Raw genomic sequence first — 25406 nt, 5'->3', positions numbered from 1 at the left:
AGATCCCTACATTATGGTTGGAACTGTGCTTCCTCAGGCCTTCCAGTCACATGTGAATTCTTAAAAGATCATACAGTGTGTGACCGACATTAAACTTCTGGCTTTTCATAGATCCTGGAGAAGACATCAATACTATATATATGAACTAAAGATTGGGGGAAATCAACAAGGCACATGAGTACTCTGTTCCCATCCTACCCTGTGCTCTCTCCTACCTGCCTGTGGTCACCTTCCGTTGAATCATGAAAAGCTGAAAAGATGAAAAACATCATCTTAAAACATGATGTTCTTTGCCTTCCTGAATTGCTATCTCTGTATTCCATACCCTTTCCTGGCCTCCTTTCTCAAGCCAAAACTCAAAACATAGCTCTTTCCTACTTCTAGTCAGTTCCTGGCAATATTACAAGCAAATCCCTTCTTCTGTCCTGACTGACATTTCCCAAGTATCGGTACCATGTTTTCATAAAAATCACCAGGATCTCAGGAGATGTGGGTGCTAAGAACCACTTCTCATAAAACAGCTTGTAGAGTTGGATTACAATGAAGTAAAAAATGAATAAATAGTGTAGGAAAAAAAAGTGTATATATATGTCTTGTATATACAATATGTGTGTGTGTGTGTGTGTGTGTGTATCCCCCTCTTCCACCCTGATCCCCAAGAGTTATTCCTGGGAGAACTAGAGTGAACATCTCAGGAGAAATGGGTAAAATAACAATCTACCTGGCAGACTCCAGATAGCAAACATAAGTCTCAGGGGAAGGGCCTGTTGCTGGTGTATCGGCACCACTTTACTACTTTTTAAGGAAATCATCTGAATGCTCTGACAGGCATAACTGTTTCCAACCAAGGGCATTCACGATTTAAGGCCAGAGTGATAAAATGAATTTTTCTTTCATGGCTCATCTTAGGTATTGTTTTAGGAAACTGCTGAAAACATGTTAATTCTTCCTTTCTGCATAGATGTAAAATGTGTATGTGACTATGCAGAGAAGGCATATTATGCATCCCCAAGGGTTTTGTGGGTGTCAGGATGCTCAGGTAACACACACTCAGCAGCAGGCACATTCACAGATTATGGAAAACAGTGCCCTGACTTCCCAGCTCAACATGCATTGTATCCTTCTCTGGTGGCATTTTTACAATACTTTAGAAAGTACAACATTTATGAGATAATAGTGGATAGATTCCAAACTCTTCATCAATTTGAAATATGCTGTTTATTTAAAATTTATTTAAAATTTAAATTTATTTAAAATTTTGAAATATGCTGTTTATTTAAAATTCTTTAATTTTATTAAGGCAGTTTCAGTGTTAATATAGAGTAATTACATTTGATAAAAGAATCTGAGTACTACAGATTCAGTGTCAATAAAACAAAAATGTAGATTACTCAAATGTAAGATGAACCCCCTAAAGATATAGATCTCTCACATTTATAAGAAATTAACTTGAAAATACAAGTACTAAAACATTTCTGTTGAAACAAGATTAAGATCACGAGTACCACTTGCATTACCAGTTCTAAAACATTCATTTAATACAATTGAAAAGCCCAAGCCCAGTTACACTGAATATCAACATTAATGACAAAGGACCACCTGCATCAGTCCGGAAAGACTGTAATACGTAACAATGAAAGGGCATCAATGTGTACCAGTGATCTGTATTCTTCCTAATTCATCCACTCGCCAACTGATTCAATTCATCAGGTTTTCAAACCCCTCCCGTCCCCCTGTGCATCCACTCTCTGCTGGTACCTTTGCACTGACACAGGGAGAAACCAAGAAAAGCAACAGAGAGAAAAAGCTGGGAGGCAGAGACTATCTGATCTAGAAGCAGCATACCAGAGAAAACAAAGACCCAGCCTCTATGAAAACAAATATCTGATTCCTCCTGCTGAGAGAGCCCGCAGCCTGGGAATGAGAAGATAGGAGGATCTTGATATAAAAACAGAGGGAGGGGGTAGTGAGAAAGGTTAATTGTGTTTGCCGTGATGTGATTTTGCTCAACAAACATTGATTAAGTTCATGGCCTGCTCTGAGCACTGTGGAATGCAAGGAAGTATGAGATATGATCCCTCCCTAGGAGAATTTTATATTCTATGTTTGAAGCCAGGCCAAAAAAACACAGAGTTAAGTAACAAGAACAATTAGAATATGATTGAGTGCCAAGAGAGATGTTAGGACAAATGCAATAGGAGTTCAAAAGAGGCCAAGGAAAGGCATCTTTAAAATAAGGTACTTGGGGCACCTGGGTGGCTCAGTCAGTTAAGCATCCGACTTCAGCTCAGGTCATGATCTCGCAGTCTGTGAGTTCCGACTCTGTGCTGACAGCTCAGAGCCTGGAGCCTGTTTCTGATTCTGTGTCTCCCTCTCTCTCTGACCCTCCCCCATTCATGCTCTGTCTCTGTCTCAAAAATAAATAAACGTTAAAAAAAATTTTTTTTACATAAAATAAAATAAGGTACTTGACCCAACCCTAGAAAATTGGTAGAATCTAGCAAGGAACAAAGGAAGAGGAATGGCAATCCCCCAGAGACACAGCATAAGCAGAGATGCAGCGGTAGGATTGAGAAGTGTCAGTAGAGACACAACAAATAGTTTGGTATGACCAGAATACCATTTCCACTTGGTTTTTGTCTTGGTTTTTGTTAAGTTTTGAATGCCACATGGTTGGCACTTTCTTAAAAGCCCACTGAATGAAATTGAGAGGAATAATATGATGGTTTTTGTATAAAAATGGGCTTTAGAGATCAAGTCGCCCATTGTCCCTCAAGAAGAGAAGGTTATTGGCATTTTGAGGACAATTTTGTGAAGTGTAGAATTGTCTTATGTCATTGCTGGACCTTTTCTTCCTGGTCACATCCATTAAATGTCAGGAGTGCCCTCACCTCACCAGTCACTATGACAACCAAAACAAAAAACAAAACAAAATACCCCTAAGCATTTCTAAATATTCCCATGTGGCAATGCCACTTTAGTTAGGAATTGTATTTTAAAGTCAGGTAAACTTAAATACCAAAAACTCAGGTGACACAGGGAGTTCAAGACCACAACTCAGATCTCCTAAGTCCCAGTCCAGTGTATACTAGTATTTTAGAAAGGAGATAATGATGGCCAAGAGGAGGAAGGATTGTGGCAAAGAGTGATCTGGGAGAGAAAGACCCGTCAGGGGCCTCTGCCACAGACCAGGTATAAGGTGGGGAGGCCTTGGAAGTAGCAAAGAGACAGAAGACAATGGACACCGTGTGGGAAGAAGCTTCAGGTGGTCAAGAGGTGCAAAGGAAGGGGTACCTGGGACTTCAGTTAGCAGACAGAGTCTCAGCTCTGGCTTCTCCACAGAGGAACTGTGTATCATTGCTCCTTCCTTTCCTTTCTGGGGCCTCAGTTTCCTCATCTGCAAGTGGAGACAAGGGAATTGGATGGCCAGCTAGCTCTGTGACTCTCAGAGTCCGTGGGGCTTGACTCACATTATCAACACATTGGTAAGATGAACAGGAAAGCCAGTTGGGGACAATGGTAGATTTGCTGTTAGATAAGTTGATAATGAGTATGAAAACAGCAGGATATCCAATTTGAAAGGACAGTTAAGCAGACATAAATATGGAATAATTAGACTCACAAATAATCAATGAATTGTTTTTATAATCCATGGTTTTTCTGTGTCACATAACAGGGGCAATGGGGGATTTACTATAGATGTTTCTTATACTACAACCTTAGGAATCAGTTATTTTCTGTTCACCTTCATGGGCCATTCTCTCGAGTGTTGCTCAGCAGTTGATATTTTTATCAATTGAATTTAAGGATAGAATTGAAATCAGTTTCTATATTCAGGATCCTAATTGATAAAAATTTTTCTCAAAACCCCTAAGATAGGTTATTAAAAGAGACACTGTTAAGTGTCTTTTGGATTAGCCTTTATTTCAAGTGAACATTTTTCAGGAAGTTTGCTGAAAGCCATTATCAGGAATATAATACTTTATGCATAAAAAGATCATTATTTGACACTTTAGCCTGCATTTTAGTACAGGGTCACGTCTGTCTGCAATATACAAAAAAAAGTACTAACAAAACAAATCTGTATCTTCCCATAATGTCCCAAGGGAAATGGACACAGACAAATGGAAAGAGCATATAGGGCTATAAATATTGGTTTCCATCTCTCTATCAGTAAGGAAGTCACTGGAGGTCACATTTGCCTTATTTATACTGCAATTAGCAATATAAATTAACATTAATAAGGAAGGATAACAGAGCACCTAAGTTTTATTTCTTTTACCAGTTTAGAAAATCGTTAGTCATAGAAAAGTTCTGGAAGGGTACACACATGGGTGCGTTGCCTCATGAAAGGATAAGAATCTGGCAGGGAAGAGAAACTGACTTTTCACTTTAAAAGCAGAAGTCACTCTTGGTCGTTCTTTGCAGTGAGATTTTTTGATGACAAAAGTTATTTCACTGCCTCGGATGACACAGGGAAGTGTGGGGAGGTAACTTCTGCACTGCTTCTAAATTTTGGGAATTTTTCTCTTGATTCCATGCAACCAATATTTGATTACAGTTTGGTTGGAAGTTTATAAAATTCAGGCACCTATGAAAATAAACTTTTGAATTATCAACAGTAAGCAATGAGTGTAGAAAACACAGACACAGGTGGGAAAGAAGTTAAAAGGCGAGTATAATTCCCTATCTGGAGACACTTTCTGGTAACCATGGAAATAAAAAATTGAATCATGTTGTCTATGGTTCTGGATCCTATTTTGCTAATACAGTACCTTGTAGACTGTCCCCATGCAATTAAAATTCTTCTATATTTATTCATATAGATCTACCACAATTTAAATCAAGCCTTTCTTTGTACATTATTTATCTCCCACTTTTCGCTTTTATAAATATGTTGAATAGCTCAAGATCTCTCTCTCTCTTTTGTTTCCTTAAGCTAATTCTGAAAACTTTGTTAATGATCTGTTTTTAGAACACAAAAGGATTCTAGAGATGAATTAAAATTCATCACTTGGGCCTTTCCTCTGAACTCACTATTTTTTTCATCATCAGATCTCCAGTGTTTTCAAAGAGAGTATTCACTGATTATTAACCCAAATTCAGTCTAAAACCTGCAATTTTCAATCACATCTTTAAAAAAAAAACACACCAGTTTACATTTCTAAATTGCAACACAGAAGAGAAATTTGTTTACCAGTCACTGTAAACTATTTTCTGAGTATATCTACTTTTTTTTCTGGAGAGCTAAATGTCTGAAGTTTTCACATTTGCAATTATGATTAAAGCTATTTCAACATCAAAAGGAAAAGAAATCTTAAAAGTAGTCCCTACTGGAAACTGGGTTTTAGCCAGACTATTTATGAAGAATAGTCATAGCATGTCTGGTGAGAGGCAGGCCACTGGGGGAGTCCCTTCTTTGTCTGTCCCTCACATACATCCCTGAGAAATTCGGGAACACAGAAGGTGTCAAATGCCAGGGAATTCAGTGAGTCGTATAATTTTGGTTTTAAATGGAAAATTCAAACTTCTAGTCATTTTCAGTAGTTCGGAAAGCAAATGTTAGCATCATGTTTGCAGTGAGATCCAAATCAGTTACTCAGTCGATACCTAATATTCCTCAGGATGGACCATTTCGTATTACTTTAGGGCTACAAGGATCCTAGCACATACTAAACTCTCGCCCAATCTCAGAATTCTCTCTAGCCCTGTCTGGAACTATCCTTATCCCTATAAATTCCTGGCTCCTTGTTGGAAAAGCCTGTTTCTGTTTAACCTTCCCATCCTCCAGCTCATCTGTAGACCTTCCAGTACTACTTTGGAATCACCTCCTTTGCCCTTGGCAGTTGTTTCTATGGTTCAGGTACCCCACATGCCGCACCTTCCCCCTGGGTTGTTTTCTCCATCTCACTCATCATTGGCCTGAAGCATATTCATCAGTCAGTCATCTACCTTTGGGGTGGCTGGCCTTCATCTGATTTCTGAAGTTTTGCAGTCTGGCTTGGTTTTGCCGGTGAACAGGTAACCTCAGGAGAAGGCACCATTTTCCCCTAAAGCATATCTGTAACACGTGAATTCCCTCTGGCAGCTAGGAAGAGAAGTGAGTTTCTTCCTGTTTCAAAGCCCCATTTATTTCAGGCAACCCACCAACAATGACACACTTTAGCCCAGGGTGTGACAGCAGACATCACCTGAGTTCTGTATTACAGTCATGCCTTCCTGAAGTCTGCTATCAGATCCACTTCCTCAGTTTCTCTCTGTAATGCATCATTTAGATAATCTTCTGCTGAGTGGTCTTTGAGATTCCTGTCTTTACAGCATGGAAAATATTTCAAACACACAATAAAGCAGACTGACATAATTCCCTCTAAGGAAAAGAAACCTAACATTTCAGTGCCAGAAAGGCTTTACATATTTACATATTAATTCATGGTGGAAGAAACGTAGAGACTCGGTGTTGCGTATCTGAAGAGCGAGCAAACCTTTCTTTTACCACTTTGCGTTGTAACCATTTAATTGGGACTGGAAAGTGCTGTTGTCGAAGTACCTACTTCTAAATCTTGGTGGCTGGCTACAGTAGCTGAGGGTTAATGACACCGAAGTGAGAAGTCCACCACAATGGCACAGAATCCATTTCCTTGTCCCTCAAGTAAGCAGTGAGCAAGGAGAAGAACCAGGAGAGAAAAGGGATGGATCTGCATCTCTGCTACTTCCAGAAGAGCAGTTCAAAGACCGCCATGTACAGACAGTGAACTGATAGCACAACTCTGCAAAGGAAGGATGTTCATCCTGTCTGTGTGAAGTATGGAAGTAGGACCCGAAGGAAAACCTGCAATTACTATGTCTTTAATTAGTAAGCCCTAAGTAATCTGTCCTGTTTGTCATCTGCACTAGGACAGATGGTCTCGTCTTAAATGACCCCTTTGAGATTGACTTGACCTTTCTGGACTTTGTAGCATAGGATCTCAGTACCTCTCCTGAATTCTGTGGGAATGAATTGTATACTGGTCTCAGAGGGAGAATTTTCTCTCCTTTTTTGTCTGGATGTTTGAGCTTTTTATAAGTATGTTACAAAGTAATCTTCAATGTAATTCTTAAATGTTTTTAAAGCCTATTTTGGCATACTTTACCAAATATCATAGAATGAGTCATACTCTACAGCAAACCCATATATTTATGGAAGATCTATACAGCCTCTGTTTAAATAGCTTACCCTTCAAGAGTCCTTTAAGAAACAGAATGTACATGGAATCACAGTAGAAAGTTCATCGTCATGCTCTAGGACTTAGGGGATTTCTGAAATTTAAAATTGAGCTAAATCAATCATCACAAATATCAGTTTTAAGCTGTGCAAGTTCTGTATTCCATGACGTTTTGTCAAAATGCCCATCCAAAATCAAGGTACTGGATGCAGGCTAGCAGCATGAGAGAAGTCAACAAATGCTTTGCAATCAAGCAAATCCTGGTTCTGCCTCTTACAGTTGAAAATCTTGTAAAAACTTAATTTTATCCAATCCTCAGATTTTCTGCTTGTAATATGTGGTTAATAATGCTTATCTTCCAGAATTTTGAGAAAATAAAAAGATACTATGTTAAGGAAGAGTAGCCAGCACAGTGAATGGAATAATAGGCAATTAGCAAAGAACGGCCATCTGAGGGTGATACGTGCTGTTGGAAAGAGCAAGTCCATTCCACATTCAGTTCTGAAGTTCAGTACCAACTCTCACAAATTAAGGTCATAAACCCATCTTTATTGATAGTATTCATGTAGAATTTATTTATGTCTCTTGAACATATTTACGAAGAGAAATGTTCTTTAGTCAGTATGTTAATCTAGTTAACATTTAGGACATTTGGCACAATCACTTTCTTTTTTTTAAATTTTTTTTAACATTTACTTATTTTTGAGACAGAGAGAGAGCATGAACGGGGGGAGGGTTAGAGAGAGAGGGAGACACAGGCTGAAACGGGCTCCAGGCTCTGAGCTGTCAGCACAGAGCCCGACGTGGGGCTCGAACTCATGGAGCGCGAGATCATGACCTGAGCTGAAGTCAGATGCTTAACCGACTGAGCCACCCAGGCGCCCCATGCACAATCACTTTCTTAAAAACCCTAACATAGCACATCAACCATCCTACCTAATCTTTTTTTTAACTTGCTTATTTCCATTCATTTTGAAGATTGTAACTTCATTGCTTTTTAACTTAAGTGATATCTGGGTCCTTTCCCCCTCATATTGGAAAATTAGTATCAAAAGACCATCTGAATTTGATAATATTTCCAATGCTAACAATTTTATTTGAAATTAGGCTTCAGAAGTCTCTCGAAACAGAGGAGCCTCTTTACTGGCCAGGCCAGGACACAGCCTGGTAGCTGCTATTCGAAGCCAACATCAACATGAGTCATTGCCACTAGGTATGTATCATGCTTTTGGGATCCTGGATACCCAGTCCTTAGCCTTGTTTTTCTTATCACAAGTCCTTTAATATTCAGGATTCTGTATTTTCTTTTTCCTTTCCTATGATAAAATCTACCCCCTACACTTTGCTTCCATCCCTCCTTTGACCTTTTTCCCTTTCCCTCCCCTCCTTGATTTGTTCTTCCCTCTTCCCTGTCTCAGTTATTTTCCAGACTCTCAGCCCCTTCTTTATTCCTTTCAGTGATTTGTTAGCTGAGTACAGGAGAGCATAGTTTAAATGAGGTGGTGGATCTTATTGCTACTAGATGCAGTTTGTAATTTAGACCTCTTTTCCCATGTGTGTCTGGGGACAAGTCAGTGTAGTCTTCATTCCTAACCTCAGCCACCTCCTTCTAAAACACGTGCCACTTGTATCAAGGGAAATGAGGTAAGAAAGCCCAAATGGATTTGGATATTTCCATTATGACTACTGGGAAATCAACCATGGCCACAGGTTGTAAGTGTCAAGTGTTCAGAAATGGATTTCTTTGAAGTTACAAAGAATCTTTGGCCATAATAACTATGCCAAAATAACCAAGAGAAGTCAGAAGGAAGAGAGTAAAATAGCTTGTGGAAGAATGATTTTATTCTCCTTCACCTATTCACACAGGGGTGAGTTAACACCCCGTTAAGGTCTTAGAATATTAAGGATAATTAACTTAGATCTAGTTCACTTTGGTTTGATCTTTTAGAAATGACAATGCTATTATGTCACAGACAAAGAGCGCTCGAGAGCTTACATTTTTCTGATGAGTGTGCTACCTGCCCTTCGAACTCTTGCATTAATCCTGGTATCAAGCAGCTATTTTCCAACCATTAGAGAAATCATCTCTGGGCTGAAAACTCAACCACAACTTGCACTTTTGTCTGTTTCAGCATATAATGACAAGATTGTGGCATTTCTCCGCCAGCCAAACATTTTTGAAATGCTGCAAGAGCGTCAGCCAAGCCTGGCGAGAAACCACACACTCAGGTAAGGGCTTGTCCCTCACCCTGTAGCTCCAACTAGTCGTCCAGGTGGGACAACATATCTGTGGAGAGAGCATAAAAGCTTATGATGCATTTTGTTCATGCATTTAATTATGTCTTGAATACTCCAACTGAAGGATCCAGGAATTCTAATGTTCTCTGAAGTTCCACAATGTGTTTTTTATTTTATTTTATTTTCTGTGTGTGTGTTTTTTATTTTAGTCATTCTTACAGGTGTGAGGTGATATCTTACTGTGGTGTAATTTGCATTTCTCTAATGATGAGTGATGTTGAGCATATTTTCATGTGTCTATGGGCCATCTGTATGTCTTCTTTGGAAAAAAATCTATTCATGTCCCCTGACCATTTTTAACTGAATTTTTGGGGGGATTTTTGGTGTTGAGTTGTGCAAATTCTTTATATATTTTGATATTAACACTTTATTGGATGTATCATTTGCAGATATCTTCTCCCATTCACTAGGTTGTCTTTTGTTTTGTTGGTGGTTTCCTTCACTGTTCAAAGGCTTTTTATTTTGGGGCAGTCTCAATAGTTTATTTTTGCTTTTGTTTCCCTTGCCAAAGGAGACATATCTAGAAAGATCTTTCTATGACTGATGTCAAAGCAATTACTACCTGTATTTTCTTTTAGGAATTTTATGGTTTCAGATCTCACATTTAGGTCTTTAATCCATTTTAAATGTTTTTATTTTTAAAATATCATTGTTTAATGGTAAACAAAAAACTAGATGAACACATTAGAAAATAAACCAACAAGCAAACAAAAAGTATCAAAAATATATGTTCTAACTAGTTAAATCTTACTGTCCATTAATGTCATGTTGCATGAGTGTCTCTGAAACTGAGTCACTTCATTTGGAAAGGATAGCCACCAAAAGTGATAAAAAGGGAAAATATCCTCCGAACTTAAATCCCACTTTCTCTCCAAGATATCTCAGTATCACTCTGCTTCAGTTGACTACACAGCATTTTGGAAGCTGGCAATGCATGATGGTTAAGTGTGTCCCCTTGGAGTTCGAATTCTTGCTCCAGCTCTTAGGAACCATTGATGGAGGCATGTTATTCAGCCCAAATCTGCCCTTAATCTCCTTGGAAACAGGTCACTGTGTGGGCACTGGGGAGATGCTTTTATGGGTATATGTATAAAGGATCAGGCAAGATGGGTGGGAATGCAGTCACTGAATGCCTCTGATTCCTTACCTCCCATTTGGTGGTCTTTTGAATCTAGTTGACAACTGTAATACTCTGCCTTGACTTCCTCAGTGAATCACCAACACCTGAAAATAGTCTCTTTGCTATTCAAATTCCTATTAATCATGCCAGAGTGGATCATTCGCTGTCCTTCCCCCTCCACACACACCCTCACTGACACCTCTTTCCCTTGTGTTTTACTCTGTGTGAATTAGAACCACGTCCTCCCCACTGCCTTGTCTCAACTCCTCCCTCTTTCTCTGTCTCCACACCCAAACATCTACCTCCTCACTTTCTCTCTTCCAGCTTTTTTTTTTTTTTTTTTTTAATTCTTCCCTGTCATGGCCTGTGTTTGGGTGCTCAGCATTTCTCTCCTGGATTTTGCAGGAATGTCCTAGAAGATACCACGTATCTCTCTCACCCTGTTATAACCAGAATTACCTTATTTTGGCATAGACTAAATTATACTACTACTTCCCTTCAAAAAAAAAAAAAAAACAAAAAACAAAAATCACCTTCCCATTGTCTGTGAAATAAAGTCAGGATTTCTAAGCACAGTTTCCATGGTCTCCAAAGTCTGGCCCTAACCTAACTCGCCATCCCACACTAGTTTTTTCCTTCTAGAGTCTTCTATCTTCACCAGACAGTCTGTGTCATCTCCTACCTCTGCCCTCTGGGGAGTGGCTTTTCTCTGAAGGACCTCTTAACTCATTTTAAAGGCTCAAACCAAATGCAAAGACTCACTGACCCAGGCAAACTTTAGTATTTCTTTTACCTTGCTTTAACGGCATTCCTTTTTGTACCTCTAGGATATTTTTCCATTATGTCTTATAGTTGTCCATACTGATGTCTCCCCACAATACATAGGTTCCTTAGAGCAGGACCTCCCATTCTTTGCCTTTGTGTCACTCTCCCCTTCAGAACCTAGTCCTCTTTGAAGAGAAGAAGGACTAATTACATTTAGAGTGAATGAAAGATCTTTAGCATAAACAGATGAACTTTCACACAAGTGATTGTCATTTCCACTTATGTTCAGCTCTACCCATTTCATTACTGTGTCATTTATTTGTGGGCTATTCTCTGACTCACGGTACATCATAATTTAAGGGAATTTCAAGGGATTTTCAGAGGAGTTGTACTACCTGAAAAATTTCTGAGAGCTTGCTGCTCTTGAACATTTTTTATGTTTCTGATTCTACCACTAAGTAATGAGTTTCACAGCTTATTTTTTGGAGGAATTTGATCTCACCAAAGGCACTAGAGTCCCATTTAAGTTATTTTAAAAGTGAAAAATGTAATCCCCTGGGTAAAAGAGTGAACTGTTTTCAAGGGAAGGGAAGCCATTTTCTGTACTTTTGCATAGTATCACATGCAATAGTGATATTTTTTAAAGGCTTTTTTTAAGACTTTTTTTAAAGACTTTTTAAAAGACTTTTTAAAGGCTTTGTTGCAGTGCAGAATTGTATAATTATGATTTTCCAGATATGGCAGAACTTGGAATTAGGAGATATTGGAATTGAAAAAAATCTTGGCAATTATTTTGTACAGAAACTAATAACTTCTTTAAGATATGGATTCTTTTAAGGACCTGTAGACCCAAGATGAGAACCCAAATATCTCATCAAAAACAGAAGGCCCACAACGACTAAGAGGCCATGGATTTAAAAAGGGAGAACAAGAACAAGAAATTGCTCCTCAGGGAATCAGGCTTACAGGAAGCAGGAAGCCAGGCACTAGTTACCATGACTGGGCCTGTGCCTGCCCCTCGATGTGCTGTGAGGGTGCATCAGCTCCATTTTACAGGTCCAGAAGTTGAAAAGAAAACCTCCTTTTCCTATGACACTGCCCAAAGGAAGAACCTCCTGCTTCCTCTGTTGTCCCCAAGTGGAGACTGTGACCCTGTTAAGCCATTGCTCATCTCAGGGAGCCATCGATCCACTGTCTTGGGTCCACAAAGCCAGTTGCTGAGTTAAAGGGTAGAGAGTGAGTTATCAGAAAACTGTGTTCAGCAGACAGCAGTGAGTCATAAGGAAGCCACATGTGGAGAGGCAAGATGGAGCCAGAAAACCCAGAGGTTAATGACATCTGTTCACATTAAGGGACATGGTACTAGTCCTCATTCATTCATTCCTCTTTCAACTAGTGCTTTTGTTGTGCCAGTATTCTGAATCAGGATCGTGCTGGATTTGTGTATGCAGTAGCATAGCAAAACAGACATTGGCCCTACTTCGCATGGTATTTGCAACCTATTGAAGAAGGCAGACGATAGACAAATTTGACTTTTTGTTTTCCTTAAGTCAAATATATAGCTGTAGCATGTGTTTAAAGGCCACAAAAGACAAGATCAGAATTCAGTGATAATGATAGAAGAATGTCAAGGATTTCATTTGGATATTAAGCTTTGAGGTCTTTGAAGCTACAGAGGGAGATGTCAAGATTTCAAGAAGGCAGGTGGCTCTACTGAACTGAGCTCTGAGGAGACTTTTGCACTGGAGTTTTCCTGGTGAGCAAGGGATATATGTTGAAGGAGCAGATGGCCTTCTTGCCTTCAGAGATCTTTCCCAGTTCCAATGGAACTGGAGTTGAGTTCCAGAGGCATTTGGAGGCCCCCCAGACCACTGGGTCTGCATGAAATTTTCATATATGTGACAGAGGATGCAATGTCCTGTGGAAAGCCACTGAAAGTCTCAGAAAACTGTGTTTGGCTGATACATGGATATGCTCCATGTGGGTGGTGAGATAATAGAACTACTTTGCTGCCCTAGTAGAGTTGACCCCCTTTGGACTTCGTTTCCTCAGGGACCCTGGGAACAAAGGGCAATCACTAGAATTTTCTCTCCATTTTTCCTCCAAGCAAGGAGACCAGGGGCTTACCCACATATGGGTACCTAGGGCAACAGGATAATCTGCCCTAGGGACATTGTCATTGGGAGGACATATGAACTGAAGAGTCCTTTGTGGGGCTGAAGTCAATTAACCACAAAAGTCTTCCAAACAAGAGGCCTGTGAGGTGGTATCAGGATTTAGAGGCCAAAGCTCAGGAACATGGAATCAAGAACATAGGGACCCGGAGGAAGAAGCAGGTGGTGGAGGAGGCATGGTGTTTGCACTCTTGGCTAGGTTTCCACATCCTCCCTGCAAAATGATGTGCGGAAACATCTGCTCTATTTTTTTTCAAACCATTAAAAACCATTGGTTGTGGTATTTGTAATATTTGAACATTTGTTTTTGTTTTTTTTAATGTTTATGGGGGGGAGGGGGAGAGCAGGTGGGGGGGAGAGAATCCCAAACAGGTTCCATGCTATCAGCACAGAGCCTGATGCAGGGCTCAAACTCACGAACTGTGAGATCATGACCTGAGCTGAAATCAAGAGTCTGACACTTAACCGACTGAGCCACCCAGGCACCCCTATAATATTTGAGTATTTGAATGTCAGAGAAGCAAAGTACAAAGTTCATTTGATCAAAATAAATGTTATTTATCTATAGACTCGGAATAATTTTCCAGGTTATAGTTGGAGGTCATGAAAGAGAGAATGCAAATTGTAATTAAACAGAGAAATTGATGCCTGTGCTCAGACTGACCTAGGTGACTCTGGCATTCTGAACACCAGACCCTCCCTTACTCAGTGTGGCATTATACATTTTCCAGCAGGCGTAAGGTTTCTCAAGAGATTTCCTCTTGCTCTTTCCTCCCATGGCTCCCGAGACACCATGAGCCCATGACAGTCCTCCAGCAGCTCTCTTTATCCATCTTCACTCCTGACTGTCATTGCTATCTGAGGTCCTATCCTTGTTGTGTTCCTCAGCTTCCATCCCTGTGTGAGTCTGAGGAAGGGTGGTCCCTAGTAGAGCATCATGGGAACCTGCAATAGAAACTTAAAATGCCACAAAACTCACTGGACGTTAGAAAATTGCTATTCAGCCATATTGACAGACAAAATGAATCAGAAAGGGATTTATTCCTTAGCTTATGTATTGGTGTGTAATTCTTATTTTCTTTCCCACATTGTTCTAGGGAGAAAATCCATTACATTCGGACTGAGGGTAATCATGGGCTTGAAAAGTTGTCCTGTGATGCAGATCTAGTCATTTTGCTGAGGTAAGGGGCTAAGCCTGAAACCCTTCTGGAAAAGCTGCTCTGGGTAGTTCTCCACTACAGCTATGACTGAAACATTCAACATTTGTTCTAGAGGATTCTAGTGACTGCAACTAAAGTAGGGCCCCACCCTTATACCTGCTGTCCATTGCTTTCTTTACATTTACAACTGGGGTATCAAGAACTGTGTACAGTACTTGATAGAGAATTTATTTTTGTATGATTAATTAGAGTATAAAATAACTCTGAGAATTTGCATACTGGCTTTTGCCTATCTAAGTGAACCTAAGTGCTTTTGTTGCCTTGTGAGAACTGTAACCACTATCACCCCAATTCGTGAACACTCATGGACAGAAAACTAACTTTTTTCCTTCCTTTCTTTTCTTTCTTTCTTTTTGTTCCTCTTCTCCCCCTCTTCTTCTCCCTCCCCTTCCTCCCTCTTCTTCTTCTTCCCCCCTTTGTTTCTTCCCCCTTCCTCCTCCCTCTCCTCCTCTCCCTCTTCTTTTCCTCCTCCACCCCTTCCTCCCCTTCCTCCTTCCTCCCCCTCCTCCCCTTTTTCCCTTCCTTCCTCTTCCCCTCCTCCTCCTCTCTCTTCTCCTCCCCCTCCTCCTTCCTCCTCCTCCCCCTCCTCCTTCCTCCTCCTCCCCCTCCTCCTTCCTCCTCCTCCCCCTCCTCCTTCCTCCTCCTCCCCCCTCCTCCTTCCTCCTCCTCCCCCCTCCTCCTTCCTCCTCCTCCCCCTCCTCCTTCCTCCTCCTCCCCCCTCCTCCTTCCTCCTCCTCCCCCCTCCTCCTTCCTCCTCCTCCCCCCTCCTCTTCTTCTTCTTCTTCTTCTTCTTCTTCTTCTTCTTCCCCCCTGCTCTTCCTCCTTCTCGTCCTTCTCCTTTACCATTTCCTTCTCTTTCTCCTCCTTTTCTCACTGTGCAGTCTCTTTGAAGAAGAGATTATGTCCTACGTCCCACTGCAGACTGCCTTTCATCCCGGGTACAGCTTCTCTCCCCGCTGTTCACCCTGTTCCTCACCTCAGAACTCCCCAGGTAACTTGAATATTTGGCATTCTGTATCCTGTAGAGACATCTGTGTTTCCAGATGAAGAGGAAAAAAGGTGATTGTATATACATCCTCTCTCCCTTCATCCCTTTCAATTTCCTGATTGAAAGCACACTGTCACATTGGGTGTTGACAAATTGCTGGCTGTTTTTGTAATGCCCCCAAGCTACAATGCTTTCTACATTTTTAAATAATTTGAAAATGTTTTTACAAAAACAGTATTTCATGACATGTGAAAATTATATGAAATTCAAATTTCAGTGTCTATAAATAGAATTTAATTGGACCCCAGCCACACCTATTTATTTATGTATTTTCTATAACAACTTTCATACTACAACAGCAGAGTTGAGTGGTAGCAATGAGACCAGATGGCCACGAAAGCCTAAAATATTTACTATCTGGCCCTTCACAGAAAAAGTCTGCTGACCCCTGTTCTAAATTACTATTACATTCCAAAGGTACTCTGCAAGCACTTAGAAGGGAAGAGCCCTTTCTGAAACATTCTGCCTTATAATTCTGAATGTTATTAGATACCGATTTTAGTAACTTTGTGTTAACGTGTAAAGGAATTACTAGGTGATATGGTTACTAGGGACCACCATTATGTACCCACCAAGCTGTCTGTCGAAGAGTTTTCTTACATGTGAAATTGTTCCCCTACAGTTTTCTTTATGTATTAGGATTAATTTACTCATATCACAGAAATTCGTTATAGGTAATTTCTGTTCCAAATGAGGAAATGTATACTGAACTGTTTAGTGAAAATAAAGCAGCTTTTGTTCCTGGGTTCATCCAGATAATTAGTGTAAGTCAAATTCATACTCCCAAATGGGATCCAGACACTGGAAAGTTTTTCCTCACTTGTTTGATTGCAATGCCACCTTGTTCTAAGTCTTAAGGATAAACCCAAATTTCTTTTCATAACTTTAAAAGTAAAGGAATATAGATATATAGATAAATGTAAAGGGATTTAGTTTCAAAAATCCAGTAAGGGGGCACCTGGGTGGCAAGGTTGGTTATGCATCTAACTCTTGATTTGGGCTCAGGTCATGACCTCACAGTCATAAGATCAAGCCCCACATCGAGCTCCTCACTGGGCATGGAGCCTGCTTGAGATTCTCTCTCTCCATCTCCTTCTAACCTGCACCTACGCATGCACATTCTCTCTCCTTCTCTTTCTCTGTCTCTCTCTCTCAAAAAAAAAAAAAAAAAAAGAAAGAAAGAAAAGAAAAGAAGAAAAAACCTAGTAGATTCCTATCTCACAACTTCTAGAGTCAGAATCTGAGCTTGGCTTTTGAAACCAGTGGAGAAACTCACAAGAAATACAGAATTTAGCAGTGTGCTCAGTCCCTCAGAAGGGATGTCTCACTCAGCATCACTCAGTACTGCCATAGGTCTCTAAAACTAGAATATCTTTTAGTTTGCCTCTTCCAACTCATGTCACTCAGAAATGTCTCTTAGAGTTTATTAATTGCTAAAATCTGTTTCTAAGTCAGTGTCTCCTTGTCATTTCCTCCAAACCAGTGCACCAATGGCATTGCTGAGGAAATGCCCAATGTGTGCTGCCTCTGACATACAACATAATTGAGATGCCATGGCCTGGGAAAAGGAGGACAAAGAGCTTTTCCAGAGCTAGCATCAGGACAGTCAAATGTTCCTGTGCACACAGGATGACTTACTTTTGGGAAGCAGAGCCTTCCGTTTGTGGGGACCATCATCTGCATGATGATCTGCCATTTTCTTATAGAGATTGTTCCAGCCTGACAAAGTATCTGCACTTTGGTTGAAACATTTGACACTATAGTATGCTTTTAACATCATTGCATGGGGGAGATATCATATTACAAATAGAAAAATAATAGAGAATAAAAAGTTATTTGCTAAACGAGAATTGCTTGTATGACTTTTATAAAAGGAATCAAGTTTCCTAATGAGGCATTACTAATACCATGAATCCAAACAATCATTCAATTCATTTTAATTCTTTATTATCCTAGCTCTGATCATGAGGTTCTAGATTACACAATCCAAAAATTTTGATGTTAAATTTTGTAATTCTCATTTTTCTAGACTTTAATGAAATTTAACTGGGTGCTACAGAGATAGCAAATCATAGATATTTATGCCAAAGTACTTTGTAAAGCATAAATGATTAGAAAAATACATCATGGGCAGTGGTAATACCAGAAGCATAAAAATCATATTACAAAATATACTGTAATCTACTGGACAGAAAATGATACTTGCACCTACAGACTTGTATTCTAGTTCTACCTGTAGCCTGAAACCTGGCATTTCACTGAGGATACATCTTTTCAAGTGGTGGCTGTTGGTTCCCTCACACTTCAGTTGCTGGGGAGCCCAAAGGTGGGGCTGGTGCCCTTCATGTTTCCCTGCTTGTACCATTCAGGTGTCTCTCCCCCCACCCCCAGTTGCTGTCATCTACCAGCTTTTTTCTTATTCCCAAAGACTATGGTACCTGTCTCATAGTCTCCCTCTCCTTCGCTGAGTCCTTCCATCATCCTGAATGACTTCAACAACCACAAGGATACCCATTCATTTCCCTGGCCTTCTGGTTTCTGGAATTCTGGTCTGGAATGACCTTCCCCTTCCCCACCACAACCACTTGTTCCCACAGTCACCTTCCCACCCTTGTTGTCATCTCTAAAATCACTGACTCAAGCATCCTGTTCCCGTCCAACACACTTATTCAACTGCTCTCCCTGTTACTGTCCTTTGCCTTCATCAGGACCTCTAGTTCATGCACACCTCTCCCCTCCCTTCTGTCCTTCCCTTATCTGGCATAGATTCCATGGTTCATTATTTCAGTAACATCTCTGCCAGTGATATAAATTCCACGGTCCCCTCTTTTTTTTCTTTTTTTCTTTTTTTTTTTTTTTTGGCAGAACTGTGCCCCTAGACAAGTGTACTATCTGCATCTTCTACATCTGTGCTCAGGCGTTCTTGATCAAATTCACCTGACAGGGCAGATTATAAATTATAAGTTAGTCATCTCTCACTTCACATGGACCTTGAACACCCAAAAGAAAACTCTGCCACATTTCCTTTGTAAACTTCTCCACTGCAATCTCAAGTGTTTATGCTCCCCTCAAACCTCCAACCCTCTGTGTCTCTCCTAGCAAATATGTCCCTTCTCCCTTCACTGAGAAAATTGAAGCCATTAGATAAACATTTTCTCAAATGCCTGCTACCAATCCTACAAGCTTACAAAGCCTGCCTCTCCTTCTGCTCCACACCTGTGCATTAGAGGAGGTGTCTTCACTAAGGTCACCATGACATCTGGGCACACAGTTCACTGGGTAATTCTCACATTTAACACTAAGCCACATTTGACATTATTGACTGCTCTCCCTCCTAAGTCACCTCTTCAGTTAGTTTCTGTGACACTACTGTATGCATTTCATCTACTACTTTGGTCACCTTTTCAAACTCATCCTTCACTTCCTACCATGCTCAAGACTCAGTCCCGGGTTTCTTCTCTTCTCTCTCAACCTATATCTCTTTCCAATCATCCGTTCAAAGATAATGGCATCAAAGGCCAAGCTCATTATCTCCCCTACAGATCTGTTCTTCTTCCATTGTTCCTCTCTCAATGACTATCACTGCAGTCCCTTCAATTACAAAATCTGAAGCCCACCTCTCCCTCACTACCTGTGTCTAGTTCATTGCCTCCTAAACACACCTCCAGTCTGTCTACTTCTCACCTCCACTGACACCACCCTAGTCCAATTTAAGCTCTCTAAATCCACCTTATCCCTCTCATTTATTTTTGCCTCTACTTCAGAAAGACTGATGCTTTCATAACTCTAGTCTCATCATGTCAGCCCTCATGCAATGGCTGCCTATTGTGCTTAGCATTAAACAAAACTGTTTAACAAAGTAGACTTTATCCTGTTTGATCATCTCCTGCCCACCTCTCAACGCTTGTGTTGCATCACTCTGGTCCTTATACCCTGTGGTCCAGATAAACTGGAGCACCACTTTCCATTCTGCTGCAGTACCTTTGCACATGCTGATCCTCTACCTAGATTGCTCCTCTCCCAGCTCATCTCTTGTCTTAGTTCAATAGAGGCCTTTCCTAACTAGTTTAGTCTAATTCATGCTTACTTGTTCTTCAGCTATTTCTTAGGAAAGCCTTCCTGAACTTGTCCAGAGGGCAAGTTCTCAAAGAACATGATCTCAAAGAACTGAGTTCCATTCCTTCATGAGCAGCAATCATCTCAACTTGTAATTATATTCTCATTCCTGTGAGTTTGTTGGTATCAGTATTCTTTAGAATATAGATTCAATACCTGGAATATAATAAGTAGTAATTAAAGGGGCTTCAATAACTAATAAATAGTTGTTAATAATATAACTATTAATTATATAATTATATAATTATATATAATTATAACATACATTGTAATTATATATTATACATAATATATGATTATATATAATAATATACAATTATATGACTATTAATATTATATTAACAATATAACTAATAAATAATATCTGTTTATAAGTAATAACTATTAAATATAACTATTTATTTGTTATTGAAGGGGCAAGCTGTATTTCTATCCATCTGTAAAACTTGGAAAAGAATGTTATTTTTTCCACTCCTTATTTTCATTAAAAAGTGTATAAAGATAATAAAACATTTACAAAGATCCTGAATGATATAAAAACTCTCTTCTATATAGAGTGAATGACTTATTGTTGTTGCTGTTGTTGTTATTATTATTATTATTATTATAAATGTTTCTTCTATGATGCAAGGTAATCTAATTCAAATTCCTAAATGCTCTGGGCCCTACTGGACACCTATGTTTAATTTAGGATCAATATAGTTAGAGAAGTATGACATACATATGTATTACAGTCTGACTTGCCTCATCATAGTTACAATCACTTCTTATAGTATAGAAACTTACAAGAAAAGTTGAGACTAGTTTGATTTATGTTGTTTTAGATTATTTAAGTACAATTAAGCCAATAGATATGCTAATCAAGGTATTTTTAAGAGAACTACAACTTGAAATGGAGTGCAAGACTTAAATGTTTATTGTCATCAGAATTCCTTTATCTCTTTATTAATATTTTTTCCATTTATTATAAAAGTAACTGAAAGAGTAATGGAAATCAAGGGAAACTTCTTTGAGAAGAAAAATATGAAGACATAGGAATGTGCCTCTGGTTGGCCCTTCTTCTAACATTGCTTCACGTATCAGTGATGGCCTTCAGACCATGTGCTTCTCTCTGCAGGTTTACAGAGAGCCAGTGCAAGAGCCCCTTCACCCTACCGGAGAGACTTCGAGGCCAAGCTCCGCAATTTCTACCGAAAACTGGAAGCCAAAGGATTTGGTCAGGGTCCAGGGAAAATTAAGTGAGTGCTCCTGTGCTTATTCCTGAATTCAGAAGCTAGATTTTTCTATCCTTTTCTTCCCCATAACCTTTGTGATACTTTTTGGAGATTGGATTCCGTGGTGTGGTAATATTTATGTTCATGTAAAGGAGGAAAGAAAAAAAGTTGGGAAGAAAGAAGAAAGGAAGTTAAATTGGAAGAGAAGCAGAAAGAAAGGAAAGAGAAGAGAAGGAGGGAGAGAAAAATCAGATTTCAAGCAAAGACATATATATAAAATTAATGATAAACCTTTTCAGAAAACAAAGAATCTTGAACAGAATAAAATAATGTATATTTCCTTTTACTTATTTTGGGGACAAATTTAACTCATTGATCAAAGCCATGGATTCTATAGCTTTGTAATTGGGGTCTAAGTGAATAGTTGTATTTTTCCCCTCTAGGTTTATTATTTTTATCTTTAAAATATGAGTCTAAACTGAGGTATCCAACTTAGGAGATTCTTTTTGGAATTCATCAAAAAGAATCCTAAAAGTAGTCCAGTATGATGGAATACATCCAATTATAAAAGTGTACATGTTGTCCTTGTGCTCCCAATGTTTTGCAAAGAGCATTAAAATGAGTCCATTGCTGAACTGATGGAATCTGCACCTTGTTGGAGAGGCAGGGCACCCACAGCTCACCTAGAACACCCTCCAACATCAGAGCTTGGAGCCACCACTCACCACCCACATGGCTTCTTCTTCCCAGGCTCATCATTCGTCGGGACCACTTGTTAGAAGGAACCTTCAATCAGGTGATGGCCTATTCCCGGAAGGAGCTTCAGCGAAACAAACTCTACGTTACCTTTGTTGGAGAGGAGGGGTGAGGCACCAGCAGTTTTATGCAGACACCTCACTCAATGTGGGCAGGCCAGAGCCACCGTATCTTGGTTATTTTGCTCAGGAAAGAGGAGGATGGCTCTTAGCTTTGCCCCAAGGTGATTCTGATCATGTCCTTCCAGGAGGTCTTTCTCTCTCCAGGTATTGCCAAGCTTTAGATTTCATGTTCTTCAAAAGCCTAAGATTATTGACATGTGCTAGAGTCTGAGGTTATACCCTTATACTGTGCATGAGCCAAAAATATAGACTTAAGCTGTTGGATCTTCACTTTTTCAGGTGGCATACACTTCTGAATATCTGATCACAGAGCTCCTCCTCCTAAAACACGCATACACCACTACATACCAAATTTTTCATAGCATTTCAGTGATTTCATAGAAAACCATCTCAACAGTGGAGGATTGGCCTACCTAGGAGGGTATATCGAAACAAACTGGGAAGTTCTTTCAGTTCATACACATGCACTATCACGGGAAATTCTTTTATGCCTCTCACAACAAAGTCCTTCTTTTCAATGGACCAGCTGTGTGGTTTATACAATAGGTGTTATATGATTGAAAAAAAGGTTAAGAAATACTGCCCTAAGGGTTTATTCATGGACATCTAGTAAGCAACATCCCTACCAATTACTGCATCCTCACTTTCTACAGCAAGTTATGCTTCCGCAGGGATCACTGTAAAGAACAGAGGCTGCTCTCTGCTTTCCCTGCACTGAGTCTGAAAGAATACACTAGAACCTGGATAGAAACAGGCCCCCACCTCCCGCATGTAACGAACTTCCCGGGCCTCTGCTTCCTTTGCAGTCTGGACTACAGTGGTCCTTCGCGAGAGTTCTTCTTCCTTTTGTCTCAGGAGCTCTTCAACCCTTACTACGGACTCTTTGAGTACTCTGCAAATGATACCTACACGGTGCAGATCAGCCCCATGTCGGCGTTTGTGGAAAACCATCTTGAATGGTAAGATCTGGAAGGCTGGCTTTCTGTGCTTGTAAGTTCTGGTCTTTCCTGGTCAGGAGTCAGTAGGATTGTATTTCTTGAGCAGCACTATTTCTTGTTTAGAGCAGAGGGCCAGATCTTATGAGGGGTGATGAGAGTGAACAGCAAAGCCCTAGAAGGAAGACTGTTAATTTTCACCCAGAACATGAAATAAATTGCTAAAGACACTGCAAATTTACTATTAATTGCAAATTGATGTAAAATCCAGTAATTGCCTTCTGAGGAAACCCTAAGGTAAGTAGACACAGTTGAATGTTGAAATTTTTACTAAATATTGAAAACTCTACTAAAATCATTAGTCCTCGGTGGAGGCTTCTTAGAGGTATTTGTGGGTTTGAATTTTTTTTACTTTGGGCCAGAGGTTTTAGCACTGTGGACGTCAGCTTCTGCATCTTACTGGGAAATAAGGCTGTTGGGCCAGGTGCTCTCTGAGCATCCTCCTGACTTGAAAATCCAATCTCTCTTTTGTTCTCTTTTATTGAGGCATATTACCACTTAGATGTGTAAGAAGATAAGCATCAGTCAACACAATGCAATTCTGTGGGTGAGATACCTCAGATATGGGTATTAGAAGTCTCCAAAAAGCCACATAGGACATCTAGGTTGCAAGCTTTTTCCTGCTGTGGCACCACCACACCTGGATTGAAAATTACCCCCACTCTCACTGCAGGTACTCCTGCTGTTAAGAGGGAAATGAGTCCTGGAAACTGCAGATGTGGGTTCTTATCTGGCATTGCTTGTTTATCATGTGTTGCAGCAGCTACTGGCAAAGGGAATTCCTGGGGTGATACGTGGCCTCCTGGGCTCAGAGCCCTGATCCCCGCATTTTGGTTTACAGCATCCGAATAACCCACCTCTGCTGAAGCTTCCAGCTATTGCACACGTCCTCTCTCTCCAAAAACTCTGAGCTCTGAAGTTCTTGAGCTGAGGCAGCATTGTGTCTACATCAAGTGTTTGACATAAGGGAAGAACCAAAGGTTGCCCTTTGTTGCTCCTTTTCCTGTAATTTATCAATGAGTGGATGTTAAAGTCTGTGAGGCAGAAACACAGAGACAGGGCCAGTGGAGCAGGCAAGTGGCCCTTAAGGGGACTTATGACCCTGACAATTGAATGCCAGCTCTGACTTAGGTCATATCAGGCAGGGTTCATTCCAACAGTAGAGAGTGCTGTAGTGCCCGTGGCACAAGAGTACCTACATACACAGATTATACTGTGAGCATGAAATTTAAGACGGTGCCTTAGGGGCACCTGGGTGGCTCAGTCGGTTAAGCGTCCGACTTCGGCTCAGGTCGTGATCTTGCAGTCCGTGGGTTCGAGCCCCGCGTCGGGCTCTGTGCTGATAGCTCGGAGCCTGGAACCTGTTTCAGATTCTGTGTCTCCCTCTCTCTGACCCTCCCCCATTCATGCTCTGTCTCTCTCTGTCTCAAAAATAAATAAACATTAAAAAAAAATTAAAAAAGAAAAAGACGGTGCCTTAGAAGTCATGAATGAGAATGAGCAATCAATAAATATTTTCATCAAATATGATACCACATATGACTATGCTAAGGTATTATGGGGATGCTTCATGAATTTAGCAATTATAAACCAAGTATGTACTATGTGTCAGGATGATATAAAGATGAAATTGTGGAGTGGGAGTGGGAGAAGCACAGGAGTAGACCAACAGCTACGCTACAGTGTCCTAAATGCCAGGTTATACTTAACGTGCATGTGCATTTGTGTGTGTTAAGTCTGGGGTGCATATATAAGCCCGAGAACTGTGCTAAATCACAGGAAGAAATGTCTCACTCCACCCAAGGTAGGGGGTGGGGAGTGGGGAGTGAACCCAGTATATCTTATAAAAAAAGGGGATGATTAATTGCACCAAGTCTTAAGGAATAGTTGAACAAGAGACTCAGCAGAGAAAGGGAGAGAAGACCTTCACAGAAACCAAAATGGGAAGTAAGAATTGAAAAGCATGAAAGGGAACGGAGCCTTCAGCAAGCAGTGAAGACAGATCAGAGCAGAGAATGACCTCGGGGTTGTGGTGGGAGGTGAGGCTGGGGACGGAAGGGAGAGGCGATGACCCTGTATGGAGAATGCTGTCACCGGATTTGTGGTTTTGAAAAACAAATCTTGCTATAGCATGGAGACACATTTGAGGAGGTAAGGCTGGAAAGAGCAAGGCTAGCTATAAAGCTGTTGATGAGTCAAGGGGAGAAATAGAGGTTCAAACTCAGGCAGAGGCAGCATCTGAAAAAGGAAGGGACTGACTTCAGGGACATCCTGGAGGGAGAAGAGATGGAGCTAGTTTGTTCACGGACAGAATGTAGAGGTGAGAGAGAGAGAGAAGTATAGCATGTGTCTGGAGTTCCCGGTTGGGTGGGCTGA

The 25406-nt window shown here is 40.3% G+C and overlaps 1 protein-coding gene across 1 annotated transcript in view; it reads left to right on the top strand.

Annotated features, from left to right (window-relative positions):
- Positions 1-25406, top strand: part of HECW1 (HECT, C2 and WW domain containing E3 ubiquitin protein ligase 1) — a 400133-nt gene that overhangs the window by 328633 nt on the left and 46094 nt on the right. Inside the window, exons 20-26 of the mRNA XM_042963608.1 lie at positions 8310-8415; positions 9335-9431; positions 14657-14740; positions 15661-15770; positions 21061-21181; positions 21908-22021; positions 22842-22994. Of these exons, the coding sequence (XP_042819542.1) occupies positions 8310-8415; positions 9335-9431; positions 14657-14740; positions 15661-15770; positions 21061-21181; positions 21908-22021; positions 22842-22994 (785 nt within the window). The remainder of the gene's footprint in view (positions 1-8309; positions 8416-9334; positions 9432-14656; positions 14741-15660; positions 15771-21060; positions 21182-21907; positions 22022-22841; positions 22995-25406) is intronic.

Source organism: Panthera tigris, chromosome A2 (assembly GCF_018350195.1).
Source record: "Panthera tigris isolate Pti1 chromosome A2, P.tigris_Pti1_mat1.1, whole genome shotgun sequence".
NCBI classification, from domain to species: domain Eukaryota; kingdom Metazoa; phylum Chordata; class Mammalia; order Carnivora; family Felidae; genus Panthera; species Panthera tigris.
This window is presented reverse-complemented; position numbering and strand designations above follow the sequence as displayed.